This window comes from Myxine glutinosa, chromosome 9 (genome assembly GCF_964187855.1).
Source record: "Myxine glutinosa chromosome 9, kmMyxGlut1.1, whole genome shotgun sequence".
NCBI classification, from domain to species: Eukaryota; Metazoa; Chordata; class Myxini; order Myxiniformes; family Myxinidae; genus Myxine; species Myxine glutinosa.
This window is the reverse complement of record NC_136269.1, coordinates 26,366,072-26,393,472: the sequence shown is the minus strand read 5'-3', so window position 1 is coordinate 26,393,472 and position 27,401 is coordinate 26,366,072. Positions and strand designations below refer to the sequence as shown.

The 27,401-nt window shown below is 42.0% G+C and overlaps 1 protein-coding gene across 1 annotated transcript in view; it reads right to left on the bottom strand.

Annotated features, from left to right (window-relative positions):
- The window catches only part of LOC137435793 (ryanodine receptor 2-like), a 633,328-nt gene that overhangs the window by 555,517 nt on the left and 50,410 nt on the right, over positions 1–27,401 (bottom strand). Inside the window, exons 14-22 of the mRNA XM_078785085.1 lie at positions 26,293–26,414; positions 23,038–23,221; positions 20,743–20,878; positions 17,628–17,723; positions 17,175–17,293; positions 10,559–10,692; positions 5,811–6,052; positions 2,715–2,907; positions 635–851 (exon numbers count right to left, since the gene is read on the bottom strand). Of these exons, the coding sequence (XP_078641211.1) occupies positions 635–851; positions 2,715–2,907; positions 5,811–6,052; positions 10,559–10,692; positions 17,175–17,293; positions 17,628–17,723; positions 20,743–20,878; positions 23,038–23,221; positions 26,293–26,414 (1,443 nt within the window). The remainder of the gene's footprint in view (positions 1–634; positions 852–2,714; positions 2,908–5,810; positions 6,053–10,558; positions 10,693–17,174; positions 17,294–17,627; positions 17,724–20,742; positions 20,879–23,037; positions 23,222–26,292; positions 26,415–27,401) is intronic.

The window sequence follows — 27,401 nt, the reverse complement described above, 5'->3', positions numbered from 1 at the left end:
CGCCAGTCCTATCATCATTCCCCGCGTGAGTCTGTCTTTGTTTGTTCTGTCCTGGGTATTTAATTAAGTTTGTCTAAGCTAGGTTGCACTGTGTCTAAAATGTTCTGTAAATTATTTTCTTATCTTTCCTTCTTCCTTGGTTATTTTGAGCCTGTATATAGTAGGAATAAATTTAGTAGTATTTTCAACCTTTTTTTCGTCTTCTTCTTCTTCTTCACATCCGTGTCGCTTTTGTCTTTTCCATATTGAATATCTGTGGCGCGATCCGGCCAACGTTCGGGAATCGGGTTAGTCGGGGTAACTGTTAGGCCGCGGTGCCATCCGCTCGGCAAACCAACATCCTTATCCGCGGGCCGTAACAATACCTTTGGTCAGTGCAGTATACTGTTTATTCTACTAGGTGAGCGCCAGGGGTATTGCCCCTATGTTTTTAATCATGTAATTCACGTGAATTTTGACATGTTGTTGCCATCTAGCAGTTAAGGAATGCATCGACGTCAAACAACCAAACATAGAAACAGACAAACAAATACTTCCCATATTATATATAGTATGAGAACACAATCAAATGACGCACAATCAAATATACTATGAAACTCAAAGAGAAATGCAGGTTATCATCTACTGGCCTCACCTGGCTGGTATCAACAGGCATAGGGGTAAACGCAGACTGGTCAAGGGTAGCCGTGGGGCCCAGCAAGTCGAGCAACTCTCCTCGATTCACCTTGTATTCTTTCACATGCTCTATGTGCATGCGTTCTTTAGGAAGCAAAGCTTCAAAGCAAGGAGCATAGCCCATGGGTGGAAGAAACTTGAAATCGCCATGTCTACCACCAAGCAAGAACCGCACTCTACGAGGAAGGACAAATGGAAGTACAACAATTTTGTGGATATTAAAAAACAGTTAAACTGTAAGAAAAGATGTCATATTTATATACTACTCAATCTTTTTCATTTTTGGAAACTGTGTATTGGTTTGAATTACATCTTCAGGGGTTCAATGGCTATATGTACATCAAGTGCAAATGATAAACAAGGAAAGAACATCGTTTGAACAATTAAAAAGAAGAAAAAGCCAAAGTAGCAGGTATTTCCCAAAATAAAATATAACCTGGTGAATTCCTTTTTAAATGTGTAGATTAAACCAAGACCCCTGCCCAAGAACAAAGTCAGTGTTTGCAGGATCACATGACGTTATAATTTTGTGCTAAATTTGAAGTACATCATTTGGCACGATACTCCAAGCCAGGTTTCAAAGTCGACTCAATGAGCTGAGCATCCTATTGTAATCTGGCAAATTGCAAGTGAAATTACAAACGCAGCTACACAGGCACTGGTAAGACACCTCATATTTCATGTTGTAAGACTAATATGGTTGCACGTGCGCGTACACATTTGCCGTTCAATCAGCGAACCGCAGGTCAATCTTCAGACGCCGCTGTATTGCACAGCGGTCCCCGGCAAACAATATAACACATACCTGTACCAAGTTTGAATTAGATCACTTCAGCCAATCCCAAGTTATAGACCTATTACAGATTTGACCTTTGACCCAAAAATCTAATCACTTAATCTTTACAACATTATACATACCTGTACCAAGTTTTGAATTAGATCACTTCAGCCGTTCTCAGATTATAGTCCTATTACATATTTGACCTTTGACCTTTGACACCAAAATCGAATCACTTAATCTTTACAATATTATACATACCTGTACCTAGTTTGAATTAGATCACTTAAGCTGTTCTCAAGTTTTAGGCCTATTACAGACTTTGACCTTTGACCAATGACCCAAAAATCGAATCATTTAATCATTACATCATTATACATACCTGTACTAAGTTTGAATTAGATCACTTCAGCTGTTCTCAAGTTATAGACCTATTACAGACTTTGACCTTTGACCTCAACCCCAAAATCTAATCAATTCATCTTTACATCATCTATCTATAATTCCAGTAATCTCTGTGTGTATGTGTGTGTGTCTGTGTGTGTGTGTGTGTGTGTGTGTGTGTGTGTTTGTCTGTGACCGCTGTTTCTCGACAACTACCGGTCCGATATACTTGAAACTTGCCAGGTATATTGCTGGGGACCCGAGGATGTGCCTTTTCAAGGTTTGAAATTAATCGGACAAGTGGTTCCCAAGCTATGGTCACCGTACTCGCAAGCCGTTCGCTTTGGCTTTGCGAATGGACCAAACCATTTCATGTAAATAGAGGGGGGGGGGGGGGGTTCTACCGTACTCGCAAGCCGTTCGCTTTGGCTTTGCGAATGGACCAAACTATTTCATGTAAATAGAGGGGGGGGGGTTCTGTGGTCGTTACTGCCACGTGGTTTCAAAGTTTTTTTTTGTTGTTGTTGTTTGCACGCATGTTTTTTTGCACCCACGTACGGGCACGCCCTAGTTATATATAATTGTACCAATTTTGGTCAGAATCCCATCACTGGTTCACAAGTTATCGTGGTAACAGTATTTTTACCTAACATGACCTCTGACCTTTGGCCTTTGACCTCATGACCCCAAAATCTAATCAGTTCATCTTTTCCTCATTATACATACCAAGTTTGACTAAGATCCCTTTGCCGTTCTCAAGTTATCGCGGTAACGAAAACCTATCACAGATGGACGGACGGACGGCAGCCGGACGGACAACCTGAAAACATAATGCCGCCAACGTAGCGGAGGCATAAAAAATAGAAGCTTCACTCACTTGACACCAGCAGAGATGCTGACAACAGGGAAGAGCAATCCATCAGTATTGAAGTTCTCAAACATTCCCTGAACCGGTTGTCCATTGATGCGGAATGAGATACTTGGAATACCAAGGTCCAGTAAGCAACTCACAACATCATCAGCAGTCAGGATGTGCTGGTTGGGACATCCCACAGCACGTGCAATTCGTCCTGTAAGAGAAATTGAGGCATAATTATTACCTAACAAGGTTCTTAATATAATTTTGACAACTTCAAGATAACAAATATCTGTTTATAAAGTAGTTACAAAAAAAACCTTTAAGAACAAAAAAGAAGATGAAATCAAGGTGGTTTCCTAACATAACGCATGCTGAAAGGGATTACTCAGTTTTCGCTCCAGTTTCTTTCTTTCTTTCTTTCTTGCTTGTTTGTTTGGCCGGGAGATATCTCAGCCATCCTTTGAGCGAGGAAGCTGACATTTTGGCACAATAGTGAGCAAGTACTTTGGCAAAAACTGTATTTTTTGTTTTTTGATGAATCAATTAATTGATTAATTACTTAATTATTATCGATTTATTCAGTACTTATTTATTTCCTTTCTCATCTGGGCAATATCTCAGGCACCTTTTGAGCTCGGAAGCTGATATTTGGACACGACAGTGACCAAGTGATGTGGCTATCAAGCCTATTTTTGATTTCTTGATTAATCAATTAATCGATTAATTATGTATTGATTAAACAATTAATTAATTATTTTTTTCCGATTAATGACTTATTTAATTTTTTTTTAAGTTACAGCTTCGGATGAAAAACTGGTGGTTGAGGTATGCTTTAGCCAATTGATTAAGAAATTATTTTACAATTATTGGTTATTGATTTTAATTACGCAATTAATCAATCATTTATTGTACACCTCTCCCTCCCAATACCGTCTCTATGAGCTGCACGGCGGTATTTCCGGGTGACTGAGGCACCCTGGCAATTCCGCGTTGGAGGAAGTTATTTATTTATTTAGCATGGGGGCGGTGTACTATGAATGTATCTATACTTGTTTGTTTTCTTGTTTGTCTGGGTGATATCTCAGCCATCCTTTGAGCCAGGAAGCTGAAACTGGGCACAATAGCGAGCAAGTGCTTTGGCAAAAATTAAAAAAATGTGTTTTTTGATTAATCAATTAATTGATTAATTACTTAATTATTATCGATTTATTCAGTACTTATTTATTTCCTTTCTCATCTGAGCAATATCTCAGGCACCTTTTGAGTTAGGAAGCTGATATTTGGACACGACAATGACCAAGTAATTTCACTGTAAAGGGTATTTTTGATTTTTTGATTAATCAATTAATCGATTAATGATTTAATTATTCGATTAATTACCTTATTTATTAATTTTCAAAAGGTTACAGATTTAGATGAAACGGTGGTGGTTTAGGTATGATATTAGACAATTGATTTAAAATGTTTTTTTTTTTTGTTTTTTTTTGTATACAGCATCGAGGCTCATGTAAGGGCTGGGGGAGGAGGGAGGGGTACACGGTATAAAGCAAATGAATACTTCTAGGAATTTCAGGACAGAAGTTGGGGATTTAAAGAGGTGGATATGGGGTGTTTTAACGGGGGTAGAATAGATCAAGGTTTTGGATTGGGAAGATAAGAGATGTTGGTGAACAGCTGTTTTAAAGACCTGGAGGGAGGAGAGGGATTGAAGACAGTGTGGAAGTTTGTTCGAGAGGCGGGAGAAAAGAGGAATGACGGAGTGAAGGTAGGTTGAGAGTCTTGATTTTGGCAGTTTCACCAGAAGAGGGTTGCTGGCAGATCTTGTGCGTCCTGCAGGAATATTTGGGGTACAGAGCACAGACAGAACAAGGGGAAGCAAGTCCGGATAGGAATCGGTGGAAGACAGAAAGACCACCTACCTGCCTGCGGTGAGAGAGAGAAATGCCCTCAGAATCAGCTTCATCGTGGGAGCTTCCAATGATTCTGAAAGCTCTGGTTTCAACTGCGTGAAGCCAAGCTAGGTGTGAGGCAGGAGCACCAGCTCAGAGGGGAGAGCAGTATTCTATTGAGCTGCAGATTTAAGCTTTGTATGTGGTGAGGAGCTCAGAAGTGCCCAGACAGGATTTCGCATGACGGAGGATTAACTAGTCGGCGACTGGCTTTTGAGGCCAGCTTGGAAATGTGGTTTTCCCAGGAAAGATCATGACAGATAGTGATTTACCATTATATTTGATTTACCAGATAGTGATTTTCTAGATAGTGATTTTACATTTTACCATTATTATTTATTTATTTTCATTATCAATCACTTATTTATTTTCCTTCTCATCTGGGCAATATCTCAGGCACCTTTTGAGCACGGAGGTTTACACTTGGACATGACAATGACTAAGTGATTTGGCTATAAAGGATATTTTTGATTTATTGATTAATGAATTAATCGATTAATTAATTATTTATTGATTAATCAAGTTATCAATTAACTATTTTTCCCCCATTAGTTAATTACTTATTTGATTTTGTAGAAGTTAGAGCTTCGTACGAAACACTGGTGCTTTAGGTAGGCTATTAGCCAATTTATTTTTAAAATTCTCTTACGATTATCATTTATTTATTTTAAATATGCAATTAATCAATCAATTATTGTACACCTCTCCCTCCCAATACCGTCTCTATGTACTGCACGGTGGCGCTGGAGGATATGTTATTTATTTATTTGGCATGGGCGCGGTGTACTTTGAATGTATCTATAATTGTTTTTTAACTACCATAGTTAAATCAACCAGAATTGTTCTCTCTGCAACCATACACATCTGTATTATTACACTATAATTTTTGCTCTGAGATGGAACATTCCTGAACTATATTGCATGTAAAAAAAAAAACCGTGAACGTCAAGATGTTAATTTTTGGCTGTGAAACATTCCCAGAAACTATAAAGTCAATGGAAAAGGCAATATTTATTGAGAAAATGGTGTTGATAAGACTCATGACAGAAATGTCTGAAAAGAGAGCACCAGCTACAAGAAATGTCGATACCTTTAATTTGAATAACAAGATATGAAGACATGCTATTGAATAAAAGAGCAATAATGATGACAAAATTTGACTCACCTGACCATAACTGAAGTCCATCAAAACCGTAAGAGTATAGATCGTCTCCAACTCCATGTTCATTCCAGCCATCGCCGCTGCCTAAGTATGGGGTGTAACCTTCGGTCGTGGCCCAACCAACACGCAGGTGTGTTGGCTGTGCTGTCACAAATGGCTCCGCAGCATCTACCATGAGTTCAAAGTACCATTGGCGATATTGAGCTGATCCTTCACTTACACCCAGGAAGATGTTCGGCCTCAGGCTTGATGGAAGGAATTAGAGAAAAGCATAACACAGTTAATGTGTAAGAAGTCTCATGGAAATGCTTTACATGTTGGTCTTACAATTTACAAACAATTTTTCAACATATGTTCATGTTCATAACAACATATGGGCTACCAACATTTTCAGAATGTATGCACTAAAATTGATTTCATTGATTTAACATAAAATAAAGCTGTTGCAATAATAATGTGTAAAAGCAAGTGTGTTCCCTAACATACAAATTTTTATTCAAAACGAATTCTGAAAGTAAAATATAAGCAAATTGGTGGTGACAAATATGCAAATGTTTATGAAAGTGGTTACCTGGATGTCTTGGTGGAAGGGATATAACCCCACGCACGCGAAACGAAAAGCAGAGTTAAGCAATTGGTTCACTTCTGTCTGTCTGTCCATCAACAAACGTCAGTTTAATTTCCGTATGGCTTTCCATCTAGCTAGTCGTCAGAGAACAAACTTGTATTAGATAGGGTGATGTAATAGACACTGCATCAACAGCGGTAAAACACCGTTAAATTCCGGAATTTTTTTTATCGGACCTTTAAAATCTTTATTTTATTTAAATTTAAGTATATACCTAAACACTGCACGGGGTAACGTGCTCTATGAACTCTCTACTCTGACGTGTAGTTATCTGTGTATTTGGGCTCACCCTATTCAGCCACCGAGCCTGGTGTTGGCTTAGCGGTTAGGGTGCCGGCTTGGGATCCTAGGATCCTGGGTTCTAAATCCCGGTGGATCGCTGAATTAACGCCAGGGGGGTTGACACAGCCTGTCATCCTTCCGAGGTCGGCAAATTGAGTGCCAGCTTGCTGGGATGAATGATCCCGGTGTGTACCCCGGTTTACGCCGTGTACAGAATATGTGAGAACAGATGCGAAAACCAAACTAAATCGAACTGGAACCTGGAATTTTTCCCCCCAGTTTGCTTTGGTAGTAAGGAAAAGCTGGAATTCAGGGCTCACTTTTGCATTTGAGATACTGTATTTCTGTCTCTACTTTGATAAGGGTCTTCATGAGAGCACACTGTGTCTGAAACTTCATGTTAACAATTTGGAATAAATAAACTTAAGGTGTTTAGCAAATATGTTTGGCTTTTAGGAGGGCAACACGTATTGTTGTACCGGGTTGTTTTTTTTTGGTTTTTTTTGGATACTGAATCGAAGCTCGTGAAAGAGCTGACATTTACTTCACAAACAAATCAACCAGACAAACAAAATATATAAAAAGAGGGAGCAGAAGACAAGAGAAGGGGAAGCACACAAACACTTGAGAGCACACAACATTTAAGAGCAGGGAGATGTGTGGAAGGGAGAGTGCTTGGGGGGAGGAGGCGTGGGAAGGGGGGGGGGGGGTGGGAGAAGTATAAAACACAAGGACACCAAGGACTTCCAGGACAGAAGTTGGTATTTCAAAAAAGTGGAATTGGGGTGAAATTAGCGGGGATAGAAAAGATCAAGGTTTTGGATGGGGGAAGATAAGAGATGGTGGTGAACAGCTGTTTTAAAGACCTGGAGAGTGGAGTGGGATTGAAGAGAGTGAGGGAGTTTGTTCCAGAGGCGGAAGAAAAGAGGAATGAAGGAGTGAGGGTGAGCAGAGAGTCTTGATTTTGGCAGTTTAACCATAAGAGGGTTGCAGGCAGATCTTGTGCGACCTGTAGGAATATTTGCGGGACAGAGCCCAGAGAGAGCTGGGGGGGGGGGGGGGGGAAAGGCCAGAGAGGAGTCGGTAGAAGACGGAAAGACCACCAACCTGCCTGCGGTGAGTGAGTGAGAGGCCCTTGGAGTTAGCTTCATCGCGGGAGATTCCAATGATTCTGAATGCTTTGGTTTCAACAGCGTGAAGACGAGCTAGGTGTGAGGCAGGAGCACCAGCCCAGAGGGGAGAGCAGTATTCCATTGAGCTGCGGATGAAAGCCTTGTATGTGGTGAGGAGCTCAGGTGTGCCAAGGAAGGACTTCGCACGACGGAGGATGCCCAGTCAGCGACTGTCTTTGGAGGCCAGATTTGAAATGTGGTTTTCCCAGGAAAGATCATGGCAGATAGTGAGACCCAAAAGCTTGAGTGACAGAACTTCTTGGAGAGGATTATTCAGAAAGTGGATGGGAGGGTTGTCCAGTCGGTCTTTTCGGAGAGACATCGTAAGAGTGTGAGATTTGTCAGGATTGAAAGACATGTTCCACTTGTTTGCCCAGTCTGTGATTTTGTCCAGGTCTGCAGAGAGTGAGGAGGCTGCAGACTGCCGATCTGAGGGATGAAGAATGGAGCGACAGAGAGTAGAGTCATCAGCAAAGAGATAGAGAGGATTTTCAAGAGAGTCGGAGAGATCATTGATGAAGACCAGAAAAAGCACAGGGCCCAGAACACTGCCTTGGGGAACTCCAGCCTGAACAGGAAGAGGAGATGAGAGAAACCCATTCAGGGCCACACGTTGACTACGACTAGAGAGGACGTCCGCCAGCCATGCGTGGAGATTTCCATGGATACCAAAAGAGGAGAGTTTGGTGAGCAGAGCGGGGTGCCAGACCGTATCGAAGGCACGTGATATGTCAAGGGAGACAGCACTTGGTCACAAACCAAGTTGGCCACAAAACCCAGCCTGGCTCAGTTTGGTTCGGCCTTGATCGATGACCAATCCCTTCAAAAATCTGCTCTGAAAACCCAATAAAACGTCCAATGTTCTCCGGATTTTTTGCATTCAAGTCTAAAGTGGGAGAAGCCTTGTTTTCCACTCTGTTTGAGCTGTTCTGTTTTGGTCTGCTCTGGTATGTGGTCTAGCTCTTCCAAAAGACTTGACTTTATCTCTTCAAAGCATACCATTGAAGGTTGTTGCTGATGTGAGCCCTGTTGTGCTGGGAGCAGTATTGGTGCAAAAGCAACAGGCTGGGCCAGTATCAGTAGCATGTGAGATGTTCTACAGATATCTTAGAAACAACAGGCCCCACTCAAGGCAATGTGCCTGGACAGAGTATTGCTTGTTTCGCCTATAGCCATACAACTTTTGAGTGGATTATGCCCCCAGACTACAAAACTTTTTGGACTCCACATGAAACCTCGTGCTATGTAACAAGTCTAAGTTGACTGAACACACCCAGGCCACTGAATACATGGGAATTTGAGGACGCATCCCCAACATACCGAGTCAGGCCTTCAAAACAGGATTTTTCAACAAGCCATATTTGCCCAATGCAGGAGGGTTGTGGGTCTCTGAAGAGCTGGTGCTGCGTGCCCCCACATAATCTTGCTGAGGCAGGTACATCAATTGGTGACAGCCTGAGCACATAAAGGACACTCCAGCATAGTAGGTACAACGTAGAAATCTAAAGTAGCCCAACATGGACAAGGTGACAGAGAGACACTACAATTCGGTATGTCACATTTGGTGGCATGGTCACATCCTGCCAGATGGACCATGGCAGGACGTGACCATTGATGTAATTGGTCCTTTCCATCTGGCTGGTCACCGTTGTTGGTTGTCGACTTCTACAATCAATACCATAAGGTGATAGTCCTGACATCCACCACCACCATCAAGATGATCAATTTGCAAGATGAGACAGATTATTTTGGAGTGTACTGACCCTGCATGTGTATAAATATTTGGGAGTTTTCAAGAGGTTTGCAAAGCCTAAGATGGAAGGGATTATCTAAGAAGGGGGGGGGGGTGTCATACATTGGTGAGGAGTGTGTTAATTATGCTCGTTTATGTGGGTGCAAATGTGACATGGTGTTGTTGTTGTTGTGTAGCCCCAGACAGTTCTCTCGAACAAGCCCGCGGCATGGAGACACCCAGGAGCGACCCAAAGATCCACCACATACAGGATGGTGTATCCCCACCTTCACAAAGTCAGGGCCACGACAGAGAAAGGGAGGAAGGGAGAAAGAGAGACAGAGAGAGAAAGAAAGAGAGCGAGGGAGGAGAGAAGAGGGAAAGGGCCGGTGAGCGCGGGGCCCTGACAAATCCAGGCAGCAGGGAGAATGAGGAAGATTTGGCCCCCACTATTTATTGGAGGTACAACCACCGCAAAGACGCATCACTGATAGTTGTCGGGACATGTGTGGAGGGGGTAATCTGATAAAAAATAAGTGGTGTTGCTCATCTGGTTGTCGGGAATCCTTTTTGAGTCCTCCAGGAACATGGCAGGCAGTATTGTGTTTCCTGAGGTATGGTGTTGATGATACCATGTTTGCCCATGTACCAAACTGCAACTCCTGCAAGTTGAGCAGTTACTATATGCTTGTTCATCTTACGTGAACATTTATCCACTTGCGTTCATCTTGTAAATATTGGGTTACAATTATAGTTAAGATCTGGATCCTCATCGAACAATGATAATGCATTTCCTAGTAGATCATCTTTAGATTGACTTAAACCAAATGATTGCTATATACTATTGCAGACGTGGTATCAAAAAGGCAATAGAGGACGGAAATGGGAATTTCCTGCAGGTTTGGAAAAGTTTTGCTCATCTTAACATGCATATCACCTGCAAACACCATTCACGAGACGTGTTTGAAGTAGAAGGTCCCGCCCAGGGAGAAGGTTGTCACATATAAGGTTCTGGTTTGCTCGCATTGCTACACCATTGCACACACAAAGAGAACATAACACTTCCAGAACCTGGTGGAGGGCAAGAATACATATATGTTAGATAAGCATCCATGTGAGATATATTTATATATATAATTAATCTCCCTACTCTTCTAACTAAAGAAGGCTGCCTAAAACAACCAATAAAAGCTACATCATGTGAACCCTTTACTGTTTCAAACTCTGTCCGAGTTCCTCCACATCTGCAGATATTCACAAGTAGCACTTGCATGAGAATCCCAATACTACATGCCCCCCCCCCGGACTGGTTTCATCACTTATTGGTGCGTCATCAGCGACAGCATGAACAGAAACTTTCACCACCGAGGCTCCCAAGCATGCCACTCATTGGGATACAAATTTGCCAATACATCACAACAAGGAATGGTTAAACATGGACCATTGGATGAAAACACAAAGGTATGAAAAGATAACAACAGGATACAACAGACGTAGTTCACGAAAATGAGCTTTCATGAACTGGAAAGAGGAAATGCATGACCAAATCTACCCTTCATTCCAGGAACAACAATTGTATTTGGCCCAGGCACATGTAAAGCAATCAACCGGTGTACGATCATCCCAGACAAATGGTCCGAGTTCAACATACATTGACCAAAATGCACAACACGACTGACCACAGGAAGTCCCACACTTAACATCGTGCAGAATGAGCACGTCCAGTGATGACAATTCTGCACCATAGTGATACTTCAAAGGTGAGGGGGGGGGAGGGGTGTGATAATTAGAGAAAACATAGCACATTTAACAGTGAAACAACATGGAGGGGTAAAGGGAATAATAAGTGCGATGTAAATACTTGGTCACTTGTAATGCTAAATGGGGTAATTCAACAGACGATTAATTTAAACACACATTAGGAGATAGGTAACTAACCTAAATAATGGTGAAGATTCACTTGAAAAATTTAAAAAATTCTCGCATCTGGATCTTCACCAAAATCTAATCAATTCGTTCTTGTCACACATCCAACTTGTCTTCCAAGTTTCGTCCAAATCCATCCATAACTTTTTGGGATTTCCTGCTTGTATCAGTTTTTGCCCGATAAATCAATGGCGAAGAATCACTTAAAGATTATAGTATCCGTTTCTGGATTTTCACCAAAATCGAATCAATTCCTCCTTGTGACACACCCAACTTGTCCACCAAATTTCGTCCAAATCCGTCCATAACTTTGACATATCCTCTCACAATCAAACAGGCAGATAGACAAACAGACAAAAGTAAAAACATAACCTCTTCGACCTTTGGTGGTGGAGCTAATACTCAGTTTATTAGTCAAATTGACTGAGGAAAGATAAAATTTGACTACAACAGGAAATGAAACTATTTCCCAAAGGCCTCATTTGCTGTGATTAAAGGTAAAGCACAAAATATCAGCACCTTGTGCTATTCCACCGCAGATAACTCTTTCTCAACAATTTTATTCTTGTGTTTTTATTTCCCCCAATGCGCTCCAAACTCGATCACTTATGACACGAGGGCAGCGATTCAGGCATATGCCAATATATAATTCAGGTACATGTTCAGGATGAGAAAAGGCAACAGATACACGTACCATGTGTTGTTGATGGAAACGTCGAGATAAACAAACAAACAAAATATGTACAGTCACGTGAAAAAGTAAGTACACCCAATGTAAAGTTTTGACTTTTTCAAAATATTTCAACATACAGCTATTTGATCTTCATTTCAACAATATTGATAGATAAAGGTGATATAATATAACAAATATCATGAAACATTTATATTTTGTAGTCCATTGTATAATTTAAATAAACATAAATGCAAATTTTGCATGTGGAAAAAGTAAGTATATGTATATATATATACATAGTAAGTAAGTAAGTAAGTAAGTAAGAAAAAGTAAGTAAGTTAAAAAGAAAAGAAAAATGTATATATATATATATACATTAGGGTGGTCCACAGTTATATGTAATATATATTACTATTAAAAATCCATGCTCCACAAAGCTGCCCTTGTTCCTGTGTTTATACCGATCATATGAACCACACATGAGGTCAATTGGAACTTATTTAGAGGTTGCTCAAAATATAACATTTTTAATTTATCCTGTTTTTTTCAGATGGCAAAAACTCGCAAACTCGAAACTCGTAAACTCACAGAAACTCAGAAACTCGCACAAATCCTGGATGTGCAGGATCGGGCAGCGGTCGGGGGTAGTGGCGTCGTTAAGGCGGCGATAATCCCTGCACGGGCGCCAACCACCACCCGGTTTCGGCGCAATGTGGAGAGGCGAGGCCCACGGGCTGTCGGACCGTCGCACGATGCCAAGATGCTCCAACGTGTCGAACTCCGCCTTTGCGATAGCGAGTTTCCCCGGGTCGAGGCGTCGAGCCCGGGCATAGACCCGCGGGCCAGTGGTTGGAATGTGATGCTCCACCCCGTGTTTGACGGCAACGGCCGAAAAGGCGGGCCGTGTAAGGGCCGGGAACTCGGTGAGGAGGCGGGCGAACTCATCAGAGCTCGAGAGCGTGCATGCGAGCCTCGTCGAGGCGGACCCGCTCAGCGAGCATGGAAGAGAACTGAATGTCTCCACATTAATGAGCCGCCGATTTTTAACATCCACCAATAGGCCGTTGGCGCAGAGGAAATCAGCGCCCAGCAAGGGGGTGGACACCTTCGCCGTGACAAAATCCCATGTAAACCGCTGCCCGCCCAAGCACAGTGCCACGGTCCGTTTGCCAAAAGTCTGAATAGCACTGCCGTTGGCGGCTTCCAGGGTGGGGCCGTGACTCCCGGCCTCCCGGTCCAATGCCGACGCAGGTAGAATGCTCACCTGGGCCCCTGTGTCGCAGAGGAAATGACATCCGGAGTCGGTGTCCAAAATGAACAACAAACTGCCCAAACAGCCGACGCTCATGGCAGTTAACGAGCGCCGGCCATCCCGTTTCCCGACTCGCTGAAGCTGCAGGGTGGCCGGCATGCCTTGGCCTTGGGCCCAAACCTTGCGTGGTAAAAGCACAAGCCTGGGGCCTTCCGCCGCTGGGCCGTAATGGTGGCCGCGACGGTGTCTGCCAGCGGCGCAGGCTCAACGGGGCCGAGGTCCCATGCGGCCGCACTACATTGCTGGCTGGCGGAGAAATACTTGTCTGCTTCCCTGGCCAGGGCACAGAAATCCTTAACAGACGAGTTGGCCAGGGCTGTCTGTACCCGACCTGGCAGCTGTTGCAGGAACAGTTCTTTGAAGAGGAAACATGGTCGGTGGCTGCCCAGTAGAGACAACATGTGGTCCATAAGCTCTGACGGCTTGGAGTCGCCCAGCCCGGGCAGAGAAAGTAGTTCGCGGGCGAGCTCGGCCTCAGTGAGCTCGAAGGTTACGAGCAGCAGCGCCTTTAGCGTCTTGTACTTGCGGCCCTTCGGAGGATCCTGAAGAAGGCTCACCACTCTGGTCGCAGTGGAGCCGCTGAGCGCAGACACAACATAATAATACTTCGTGTCGTCCGCAGAAATGCTCCGAATGGTGAATTGGGCCTCAGCTTGGGCGAACCAAACGGCAGCTTGTCGCTCTTAAAACTCCGGCAGTTTAATCGAAACTGCACTTGTCGCCATGTTCGTTTGAAGCTCCGGAAACGTTCGAGAGCAAGACGGGGTCACCAATGTATGAGTTGCGGATAACGAGAGGGCGAGACACTTCGTACCTTGATCAAAGCTCTTTTATTCCAACAGAACTAACACATACCGGAACTCACGCATCTTTTATAACGCAACTCACTCTTAAGGGGGCGTGGCTCCAACAACCGAGCGCACGCCACGCCCATACAATCAATAGCCCCACTGGTCCCGTGCCTGTGGATTATGTCCCAATGGGGTAACCCCCACATATATGTATATATATATATATATATATATATATATATATATATATATATATATATATATATATATATATATATATATATATATATATATGTATATATATATATATATATATATATATATATATATATATATGTATATATATATATATATATATATATATATATATATATATATATATATATATATACACAGACTTGGCATTTAATATGGAATATTTTTTTTGTGGGGGTGAACTTACTTTTCAAGATGACTTAGAACCAAAAGTTCATTGGAATTATGTTGAAATTATTCTAGATTTTGTTAATGTGACCTTTAAAAGAAACAAAAACCACATTTGACATTTCGAAGCAAATAAATTGATCCTTGAAAGTGATGTAAACTGATATCGAACTCAATTCACGGACAGTACTGTGTTAAACTTCTGTGCGTTTTCCAGAAGTATCTCTTTATTTTGCACACTAGCCCAAATTTTTTTTGAACAAAAATAAAAGTTTAATTACGACTGGGATTACGGACAGTAAAATTACAGTTCAGTACTTCGAGTAACCCCCACGAGCATTCAGGAGAGCACGTACACGTTGAGGCATGCTGTTCACGAGATTTGCCAAGGTTTGGACAGGAATCGCTTGCCATGCAGTGACAATAGCCTGCTGCAATTCACGCACAGAGGTCGGCTGCTGGTCCAAGGGGTCGATTTGATGCGTTAATTCTGCCCACAAGTTCTCTATCGGATTCATATCCGGGGACATGGCAAGCCACTCCATATGCTCTACACCACGTTCAGCAAGAAAGTGTTGGATCATGCGAGCACGATGAGGCCGTGCATTGTCATCTTGGAAGACAAAGTTTCCTCGAAAGGCTGCACGAGCAAATGGAAGCAACGTTTCTTCCAGAATGGCCCTGTACTTGAACTGGTTCAGGTTTCCATTCAGAACAACCAGGTCAGTTTTGCCCCCTGCATGAAAAGCAGCCCAAACGGTCACCCCACCACCTCCAGCTTGGACTCTTGGCACTATACAATCTTTGTTGTAGGCTTCATGCACTTGTCTGCGCACTCGGACGCGGCCATCTTGACGATAGACCAGAAATCTAGACTCGTCACTGAAGATCACGTGATTCCAGTGTCCTGGCTGCCATTGACGGTGCTCTCTGGCCCACTGCAATCGGCGCTGGCGGTGTTGTCTGGTCAGGCGTGGCTTTCTCAGGGGATGCCTGGCACGATAGCCTGCTTGAACCAGTCGTTGGTTGACTAGCCTTCTGGATACAGGCACATTTGTCAGTTGCTGCCATTCAGCCCTAAGCCGATTAGCTGACTTGGTACGGCCATTGCGGACTAACCGGCGCAGCTGGTGATCATCCCTCCTTGTGGTTTTGTGGGGACGTCCTGGCCTCGGTATTGGAGTAGGGACACCCCTCTGAGCATTTCGTTTCAGGATCTTTGACACCTGACCTTGAGTGATGCCATACTGCCGAGCAATAGCACGCTGTTTCATGCCATAATTTCGTAAAGCCACCACTCCATGACAAACAGCATTGTCGAGTTGACGGACCATCTCCAGAGGAAGCGGAAATAACTTTTGGAGACGTGCAGCAGTTGTTTTCTACTAATACAGAACGCAACAACCCTTGTATACCCGACTGTGAAGCCAATCATCAAATGCACCTGTCCGTACATTTTGCCACGCCACCTGTGATATAATCCTGTTGTTGACTTCTTGCTGCGAAAGACAATCAGTGACATGGTTCTTTCAACAAATAAATCACCAAAGTGTAAAAGAAACTCACCAGATTGATATACTGAGTTAAGAAAATAAACCCAAGTCAAGAAAAAAAACAATATTCCATATTAAATGCCAAGTCTGTATATGCGTATTTTGCACACACATAATAACGACCTTTATTGAGGTGTGTATTAGGCAGTTTTCTTTCGTAAAATGTGTGTACATCATTTTGAGGCAATCTGTATGTACACACACATGCAGATAGATACACATGCTACATGGATATCATAATATTGCAACAGTATCAAATAAAGATAAATAAAATTGTGTGATGATATAAATAATATATATTGAGCATTCATTGCCAAAATTCAGGGTCCACATCATGGTAGCAACACATGGCAGAAACACATAATGGTAGCAACACATGGCAGCAACACATCATGGTAGCAACACATGGTAGCAACACATCATGGTAGCAACACATGGTAGCAACACATCATGGTAGCAACACATGGTAGCAACACATCATGGTAGCAACACATGGTAGCAACACATCATGGTAGCAACACATCATGGTAGCAACACATCATGGTAGCAACACATGGTAGCAACACATCATGGTAGCAACACATGGTAGCAACACATCATGGTAGCAACACATCATGGTAGCAACACATGGTAGCAACACATCATGGTCGCAACACATGGTAGCAACACATGGTAGCAACACATCATGGTAGCAACACATGGTAGCAACACATGGTAGCAACACATAGTAGCAACACATAGTAGCAACACATCATGGTGCGCTCATTCGCAATCAGTTAATTTTTCTGCTGCTTATGAAAGTCTGGAATGCCAGAGCAAGTCAACTCTAAGCCATATTAAATTGTGAAACGTATGCTTTATGAAAAGGAACAAACCTTATGATTTCGGCCATGCTTGTCTAACAATGAGATGATCGACTTGATGTGATCCTCCTTGATGATGTTTAAAGCTTCTGGACTTTCAATGAGAACGCAGTGAAGAACGTCAAGAATACCTGTTACGGTAAAATATTATAGATCACAGTAAACTCTTATAAGGCTTTTAAGAACCATGATCAACAATGAATGACCTGATAGATTTTAGAACACCAAAGTACAAGTGAAACTATAATACTGCAAGCCAGATCAATCGGATAAATCGACTCCAAGTTCTTCCTTGAGATGTTGCTTCTACAGTTTTATAATTAGCTTTGATTTGCCCCCATTGTAAGGAATGTAGATGGATTGAAATTCCTTCTAATGCTTATGGATCATTGTCATTTTTAAAATATCCTTTAATCAATGGCTAATATTTGCAACGTTATAAAAAAACAAGTGGATGGAACTCACCAGAAGATGCCTCGAGCCTCTCCAGCCTACTCACGAGCCAGTCCAGAGAGCATGAGAACTGAGCACAATTCTTCCGGTTTCCTCGTATGAGCGCAGCTGGGGCACATAAGCATGATCAATGACACTTCTGGCTCATGGTTCTGTCCATTCACCCCTCCCCCCACCCTTCCACAATCCTGGCTTGTTTTGGTTGAGTCCACATTTACGTTTGATTTATTTTCATAAAACGCTTAATGTTTTATGTACAGTATTTTAAAATTCTGGTTTGCGTGCAATTTTTAAAGATAAATGGTTAATGTTTTATATATTTTGCTTTGTTATTTTGGTGTGAATTATTATTATTATTATTATTATTATTATTATTATTATTATTATTATTATTAGAATATCCATATATATTAAATCATATTAATTATTGTGTCAGTTGATTTTGGGGGCATTGGGGCTTTTGGGTCCTCTGGGTCTTTTGGGTCTATGGGGTCTTTTGAATCTTCGGGATCTGTCTTATGGGTCATTTGGGTCTTTAGGATTTAGGTTCCTTGGGGTCTTTTGGGACTTTTGGTTCTTTGGGATCTTCAGGACTTTATCAGGAGATAGGATTTAAAGTTTATGCTTGAAAATGTCATAACTCCTAAACGATGTGACATACGACGTCGTCATGTGGGAACTTTTTGTACGTCATGGGCATGCGATTGTGCACTCAAAGCTTGGGCTTGGTCTGTTCAGCCATTGCGGAGAAAAAGGGGTTTTAGTGTTTTTCACGAAAAACAATATGGCGGCCGAACCATGTGACGCATGACGTCGAAATGTTTTGCATTCTGAATTTTTTTTTCATTAAGGTCATGTCAAAAAAAATCATATTCGTGGCATCAAGAGGTCTATTTGTCGAATTATAACTGTAACGTTAGCACTTTTAATATCCTAAATAAACATGTTTTTTGGTCCCATTGCAGAGTTCTTTAGAATGAGCCATGACTCAATATTTTTCATTGAGCCAATTCGGGATATAGAGGGGCAAAGTTGAAGGTATTTTCCAAGATGGCACCCATACCACGTGACCTGTGATGTCATAATTAGCAGTTTTTAAAATTCTACATGTCTAGCCAATCACTTGATGAAAAGTTCGTGTGTGTGTGTGTGTGTGTGTGTGTGTGTGTGTGTGTGTGTGTGTGTGTGTGTGTGTGTGTGTGTGTGTATGAGACATACTTTTTGTGTATATTAATTACGTAGTCTATTAATTAATTACATACTATTGAAATGTACCTTTTAACCCTTTAGACTACTGAGACCAGTTCGACCTTTGAAGACCCTTCATGACCCCCAAGATCCTTAATACCACAAATACTCTATCACAGACTCAAAATTCCCCAAGGACCCAAATACCCAGATGATCCAAAAGACCCCGAAGACCTAAAAGACCCAGAGGACTCAAAAGACACAGAGGATCCAAAAAAAACCCAAAATACCCAAAGGACCCAAAAGTCACAGGGGACTCAAAGACCTCCTGAAAAGCCTTATAAAGGTCTGAGACATGGAACTTGAGAAAGGAGGACATCATGATACTGGAAGCATATGTAATGTGGGTTTGCCATTAAAGGATGGAAATGATTGGATGGATTGAAGAAAATATAAATTAAGAGGATCTTGAATTCATGCAGGAAGGTGTTTGAGACAATTAGGGGGAAAATGGCTTGGTTGCATTTTGAGAAAAAAAATGGATTGCTACAAGATGTCATCGAAGGTAGAATGGAAAGAAAGCAGATAGGAAAACACATAATTATGTTGCTAAATTGTATGAAATATAAAGGCAGATTCAAAAACCTTAAAAAGAGAACTATTGACAGAGAATGGTGGCACTGGTGGACAAGCGTTACGCCAAGGTCCCCCGTCGGTGAAGTGATGTGAGTTGACAAAGTGGAAGACGCAAGGCGGCCATCTTGGATTTTGACATGGCGACCCAATTTTCAATAGCGTTCTCCCTTATGCGTAGATACACCCACACACCAGATTAGAAGTTAGTAGTTCGTTTATTTTTCAAGATATTGTGCTCACAAGGTTCAGACATATATATGGTGGCGGCCATCTTGGATTTTGACGTGGCGACCCAATTTCCAATAGGGTTCTTCCTTATGCATAGATACACCCACACACCAGATTAGAAGTTGGTACTTCGCTTATTTTTCAAGATATTTCGCTCACAAGGTTCAGACATACATGGCGGCGGCCATCTTGGATTTTGACGTGGCGACCCAATTTTCAATAGCGTTCTTCCTTGTGCCGAGATACACCCACACACCAAATTAGAAGTTGGTACTTCGCTTATTTTTCAAGATATTCATCTCACAAGGTTCAGACGTACATGGCGGCGGCCATCTTGGATTTTGACGTGGCGACCCAATTTTCAATAGCGTTCTTCCTTATGCCGATATACACCCACACACCAGATTAGAAGTTGGTACTTCGCTTATTTTTCAAGATATTCATCTCACAAGGTTCAGACGTACATGGCGGCGGCCATCTTGGATTTTGACGTGGCGACCCAATTTTCAATAGCGTTCTTCCTTATGCCGATATACACCCACACACCAGATTAGAAGTTGGTACTTCGCTTATTTTTCAAGATATTCATCTCACAAGGTTCAGACGTACATGGCGGCGGCCATCTTGGATTTTGACGTGGCGACCCAATTTTCAATAGCGTTCTTCCTTATGCCGATATACACCCACACACCAGATTAGAAGTTGGTACTTCGCTTATTTTTCAAGATATTCTGCTCACAAGGTTCAGACATACATGGTGGCGGCCATCTTGGATTTTGACGTGGCGACACAATTTTCAATAGGGTTCTTGCATATGCCTAGATACACCCACACACCAAATTAGAATTCGGTCCTTCGCTTACGCATGCACGCACGCACGGACGGAGGGGAAAACCATAGTCCCCCTTTCGCTCCGCGGTGCGACGGGGGACAAAAACGTGAACCTACCAAAAGGCAGATCACTTCAGGAGAAGGAGATTCCCGAGTCGTCCAAGCCAAATTGCGTTTGACTTTAGTATTCCAGCCTACTCCTACATCTCAAAGTGAAATTAGAATGAGAGAGTGAGGAGCTCACCCAGCAGCTGGTAGAAGGAGTTCAATATTTCCTTCCAAGCATTGGCAGCTTCTTCTCCAGCTGCATCAGCAAAGTACGCCGAACTGCTGTACACACTCAGTCGGTCGATGCACCTCAGTACGAGAGAAATCATGCCCTGAAGAAGATGGCAGGTCCACCAGAAATGCATCCACTGGCTCTTTTTGTTTTATAGTCAGAAGTGTTCATGGATACAATTTCTCAATGGCTTTCCTCCATCTAAGAGGTCCATTGTAGCTTTACGACCAAGTTATGGTGAATGGTATTGTCCCTGTGTATTTCCCTTCATGTTGTCCTACTTGTCCTTTCCATGTTTGTCTGTGTCACTTGTGTACCTGTTGCTCTCTGCTGTGGTATCTAAGCAATAGCTTATCACCATCAGTCATACAGTTCTTCCATGAAGCTTAACCTATACATGAACAGGTATTCCCATTGTGTGGCAACATGGTTAAAATACTGCAAATAGATACTGTATTCTACCTGGTCTACTTTTTCATAAATTTTTATATTTCTTCTTGAAAATTAGGGAAGTTACAGGTAGCAAACTCATTGGATCATCCACAAATCCTCTCAAAGTTCACTCTGACTGAAATTTGTATATTCATTACCTCCGCCACCGAAGGAGAACGGAGGTTATGTTTTCACCCCTGTTTATTTGTTTCTCTGTTTGTCTGTTTTTTTCTGTCTGTCTGTCTATTTTGTCTCTTTGTTTGTCTCTATGCTTGTTTGTCTGTTTTTATCTTTTTTGCTGTGTTTTTCTGTTTATTTGTTTGTTAAACCCCTGTTTATTTGTTTGTTAAACCCCTGTTTATTTGTTTGCCCCTGTTTATTTGTTTGTTAAACCCCTGTTTATTTGTTTGTTAAACCCCTGTTTATTTGTTTGCCCCTGTTTATTTAAATAAACCCCTGTTTATTTGTTTGCCCGTTTATTTAAATAAACCCCTGTTTATTTATTTGTCTGTTTCTCTGTTTTTTTCTGTTTGTCTGTCTATTTTGTCTCTTTGTTTGTCTCTATGTTTGTTTGTCTGTTTTTGTCTTTTTTGCTGTTTTTTCTGTTTGTTTGTCCCTTTGTCTGTCTCTTTGTTTGTCTCTTTGTTTGTTTGTCTCTGTCTGTTTGTTTATCTCTTTGTTTGTCTCTTTGTTTGTCTCTTTGTTTGTCTGTGTGTTTGTCTGTTTGTTTGTCTCTTTGTCTGTCTCTTTGTCTGTCTGTGTCTTTGTTTGTTTGTCTGTTTGTTTGTCTCTTTGTTTGTCACTTCGTTTGTCTGTCTCTTTGTTTGTCTCTTTGTCTATTTGTTTGTATCTTTGTCAATCTGCTTGTCTGTTTGTTTGTCCGTATCTTTGTCTGTTTGTCTATTTATGTGTCTGTTTGTTTGTCTGTGTGTTTATCTCTTTGTTTGTCTATTTGTTTTCTGTTTGTTTGTCTATTTATGTGTCTGTTTGTTTGTCTGTGTGTTTATCTCTTTGTTTGTCTATTTGTTTTCTGTTTGTTTGTCTCTTTGTCTGTCTGTTTGTTTGTCTATCTCTCTGTCTGTTTGTGTGTCTGTTTGTTTGTCTGTTTGTTTGTTTATGAACAGGACATCTCAAAAATTTGTGGCCGGATTCGGATGAAACATGGTGGACATGTTCGGTGTGCGACAAGCACAAAATGATTAGATTTTGGTGAAGATCTGAATCTAGATCCGGATACGCGATTTTATTAATTTTTCAAGTGATTCTTCAACATTGAGAGATGGGGCCAAAAACAATACAGTATTTACCATGATATTTCAAAACGTTGTGGACAAGTTATGACAAAAATACGTGTACGAGTTGGTTAGGTGACAAGAACAAGCCAATTGAGTTTGGTTAAGGTCTGAATCTAGATCCGGCCTATCAGTGGGATACAAAACATAAACTGTTCATCTTGGCGGAGGTACGCGCTCTACCGAGTGTCATTGTAGTATTTCATTATGTAATGCACAATAGTAGTTACGTGACAGCTTTCAACACTCAACTCATCTTTAAAAACTATTGAGTTGATATCAAGGACAAAATAGGTTACATTATATTTAAGAAAGATAAACTTCCAGTTTGATCAATAATTAAATATTCCTGCTGCAATAATTCCTGTTAAACACAAGTGTTTTCAACTCATGTGTCCAATTCAATTTTGCATTCGTGCTTACAATATAAATATCCTAATAATTTCAAAATTCATAAACGAGTGCTAGAATTGGCAAGAGGAATGCAAAAGTAAAATTTCCAAGAAGATAATTGTTAATGACTATATGAACACACCTCCTGTTGAAATAGGTTCTGTCGATTTTTCAGGATGCGAAGGTGGTTCTGCCGCTCTTCATGTTCAAGGCTATCTTCAGGTAGCTGGAAGTAGAGAATGAGGTCCTGCAGGCTTAGGCAAATGGCATCAATGGGTAGCTCGGCTGCAGAATCTTTTCCCCTGCCTTGCAATGTTTCAAGGGCCCTGCAGAAAATGGCACCAATTTTGAGCCCCACCCTATGATTTATGAGAAAACACTTTGTGTCTGCAACAACAAATGAATGTTATTGCATCCAATTTCACAACAACCTCAGCCAAGTCATACTAAACACATTAAAATGGTACATGCTGATTCCTTACTTGATGCTCAGCATTTTAAAAGGATAGAGCACGAACATACAAGTGTACGTTGGCAACCATAACAAAGACTTTGAGAGGCCTAATGGCCTCCTCCTCCTGAAGTTCCTTTTAGGGAAACTAATATTTATCTTTCTTTAATCCTGGAAAATCTCACAGTCACCTTATCGCTCTGGAAAGATGGGCAAACAAACCCACCTATCTATTTCCTTGGTCATCCACTGGTACAGGTCCAGTCTCTTGAATTTCTAGGCCTCACCATCAGTCACGACCTTTCCTGGGCCAACCACATAGCAAAGCTGGCTTTTAAGCCAGCCTCAGATGGGGCGTCCTCTGCTGATCCATATTTTCTTCGAAAATCAGAGCTGCTCACAATATACAAAGTCTTTGTCTGTAATTAAATGGAGTACTGCTCTCCACTATGGGTTGGCACTCCAACATCACATCTGTATCTCCTGTATTCTGTGGAATCCGAGGGACTACTAAATGACCCAGGAAATTGGTAAAAGCTGAGCAGACAGGGACGAGTTTTGTTGTAAAATGCAACAAAATTAGCCTCGCCTCATGGAAAACTACAAAGCAGAATTTGATGCAAATGTGTCAATGGGTATGCCTCCGCTCGCATGAGATGTCAACCCATACGATACACGTGATCTAAATTAAAGGTCCTTCGAGAGTGGGAGAGTGCACGAGAGGGAGAGAGAGAGAGAGAGAGAGAGAGAGAGAGAGAGATAAGTAGAAGAGAGAACATCCAAATGCTTCTAACTCGAGCTACGGTCTGTAAAATGATTTTCAAAGGGCACATTACCTTTGACCTGTTCAATCTACAATTGAATCAGGTCACCTTTATATTACAGTCGGTAAGTGTGTCAAGTGTGGTTAAAATCCCTTTCGTGGTTCACAAGTTATCGCGGTAAAGAAAATCTGCTACTTCCAGTCACATGACATTTGACCTTTGCCTCCAAAATCTTATCAGTTCATATTTGCATCATAATACACCTTTGCACCAAGTTTGGAAAAATCAGTAATGAAAATCTGCTACTTTCAGCTGAAGGTCGCATGACCTTTGACCCCAAAATATTTTCAGTTCATCTTTGCATCATAGTATATACCTGTACCAAGTTTCGTCAAAATCCCTTTCGTGGTTCAGAAGTTATCATGGCAAATAAAATCTGCCTACATTCAGCTAAAGGTCGCATGACCTTTGACCCTTTGGACTCAAAATGTAATCAGTTAATCTTTGCATCACAGTACACCTTTGTACCCAGTTTGTTAAAATATCCTTTCAGTGGTTTACAAGTTATCGCAATAACAAAAATTGATCATGGGCGTACGGACTTTGTCCTCCTCCTCCTGAAGCCGGACGGGCAACAAGAAAACATTTGAAAACATTTGTGTGGTTTGCTCGGTTTAAAATTGGCCGAACTTCCGTAGATGATGACACTTGACGGCTGTCCATCAACCTCACACAGTGAGGAATCAGTCCCTTGTGTTCGATAACAGACAAATGACAGTTCATGAAGTGGCGGGGGAAGTTGGCATCTCTGACAGTACATGCCAAACAATTTTGAATCAACATTTGGGAATGAGGCTGGTCTTAGCAAAGACGATCTTAGCCAGTCTTAGAATTGGTTTTATTTGGCCGTTCCGGAACACGTATGAGACGCAGTTCGACAGAAACGGCCTGAAAAATGAGACTCAGGCTTGTGGATGTTGCATCATAATAATGCGCCAGCATATTCAGCACTCTCGACCAGAAAACTTTTGGCCAAGCACAACACTCCACTGGTCCACGCTCCTCATCATATTCACCAGATTCAATTTTTTTTTTTTTTGTATGCAGAGCCAAAGCTCGTGTAAGAGCTAACGGATTAAACACGAAAACATGCATGGACACATAAATATACAATAAAGGGAGTGGGAGACAAGAAGGGGAGAGAGAGAGGAAAGCGTACAAGCACAACAGTAGAGACCAGGGACGTCGGTAGATCTGTGGAAGAGAGAGCTGGGGAGAGGGCTGGGGAGTGGGGAGGGCTACATGGTATAGAACAAATGAACACTACTAGGAATTTCAGGAAAGAAGTTGGAGATTGAAAGAGGTGGATTTGGGGTGTTTTAATGGGATTAGAAAAGATAAAGGGGAAGATAAGAGATGGTGGGGAACAGCTCTTTTAAAGACCTGGAGGGAGGAGTGGGATTGAAGAGAGTGTGGGAGCTTGTTCCAGAGGCGGGAAAAAACAGGAATGAAAGAGTGAAGGTGATCAGAAATTTGGCACCAAATTTGTTTTTTCTGATCCACCAACTGAAATGCAACCTGAAAGGAAAGAGATTTCAGAATGTATGAACTATCATTCAAAATGCAACCTTGGAAGTGAAATTCATCCTAAAAGAAGAGTACTAAAGATACTTAAGAAATGGGAGGACCGCTGAAATCAGTGTTCAATCAGTTGGAGACTACTTTTCCAGGGATAAATTTGATTAACTGTTTTGTCCTTTAGTTTTTTTTTAAGAATAAATTTAGTCCTGGAACTTTTTGGTCAGACCTCAAAAAGGTGTGGTTTTCGTGGTTTTATTTCTCAAAGCAAAAAAGGAGAAGTGCAGCAAACTGCCCTGAGTCTGACAAGGGCCCGAAGTGATGCTAACACAAGTACCAGATGTGGTCTGTAAAATCCAGATGAGCCAGCTTCACCTCCCAAAGATTATCCATAGTGACCAAGCACATATAGCAGCAGGGAAACACCAAAGTGGATTGGAAGGATAATGAAATTGTAACAGAAATGTGCATACGTTTACAAGTGCTTTCTCCCCACAAGGATATACTGAGTAAGAGGCAGGACTCGGGAAGGCTTTCTGGAGGAGAAGGAGGAGGAGGAGGAGGGGGAGGAGAGTAGAGATGAAAGTGACCGAGCGCCATTCACCGAATGAAGATGTTGAACAAATGCGTAGTGTTACGAATGGCACGTGCTGTGCGGGACTGCTCATGCTGTGAACGTGATAGAGTCAGGCCATCATCCATGTGGCCCTCCTGGTGCATTATGGCCTGTTAAAACACAAAAAGAAAATATACAACTCAATGGAACTAAAAAGCGCATTACTTCACACTCATCTGCCATGAAAAGTTGTAAAAAACCCTCCGCCTACCATCCTTCCACTCAAGCTCCCTACCTCCTATAAACCACCTACAAAACCAATACAACCCCTTTCCTTGCACAGTCTTGAGAAAAGGACATGAAAAGAGTCTTTTCAAAACTTGCCTTGTGTTTCCAAGCACGATCGATATTTCAGTACACGAGCATGAGAACCGAGCACAAGCCACTATTTTTTGTCTTGAATGTGGCTGTCACTCCGTCCTTATAGCGTGCAGCGAATTTTATTGGTCGAGATGGCGTAAATTTTTGCCCAAGTACTACTTTTTTTTTTCTTTTTTTTTTTTTTTTGTATACTGAATCGAGGCTCGTGAAAGAGCTAACATTTATTTCACAAACAAACAAACAAAACAAACCAGACAAACAAAATATACAAAAAGAGCGAGCGGAAGACAAGATGGGGACAGAAGGGGAAGCACACAACCACAACATTTGAGAGCAGGGAGAAGTGTGGGAGGGAGAGGGCTTGGGGGCAGGAGGCGTGGGAGGGGGAGGGGGGGGGGGGGGGGGAGAGGTATAAAACACAAGGGGACCGAAATTAGCGGGGATAGAAAAGATCAAGGTTTTGGATGGGGGAGGATAAGAGATGGTGGTGAACAGCTGTTTTAAAGACCTGGAGGGTGGAGTGGGATTGAAGAGAGTGAGGGAGTTTGTTCCAGAGGCGGGAGAAAAGAGGAATGAAGGAGTGAAGGTGAGCAGAAAGTCTTGATTTTGGCAGTTTAACCATAAGAGGGTTGCAGGCAGATCTTGTGCGACCTGTAGGAATATTTGCGGGACAGAGCCCAAAGAGGGCTGGGGGGGGCAAGGCCAGAGAGGAGTCGGTAGAAGACGGAAAGACCACCAACCTGCCTGCGGTGAGTGAGTGAAAGGCCCTTGGAGTT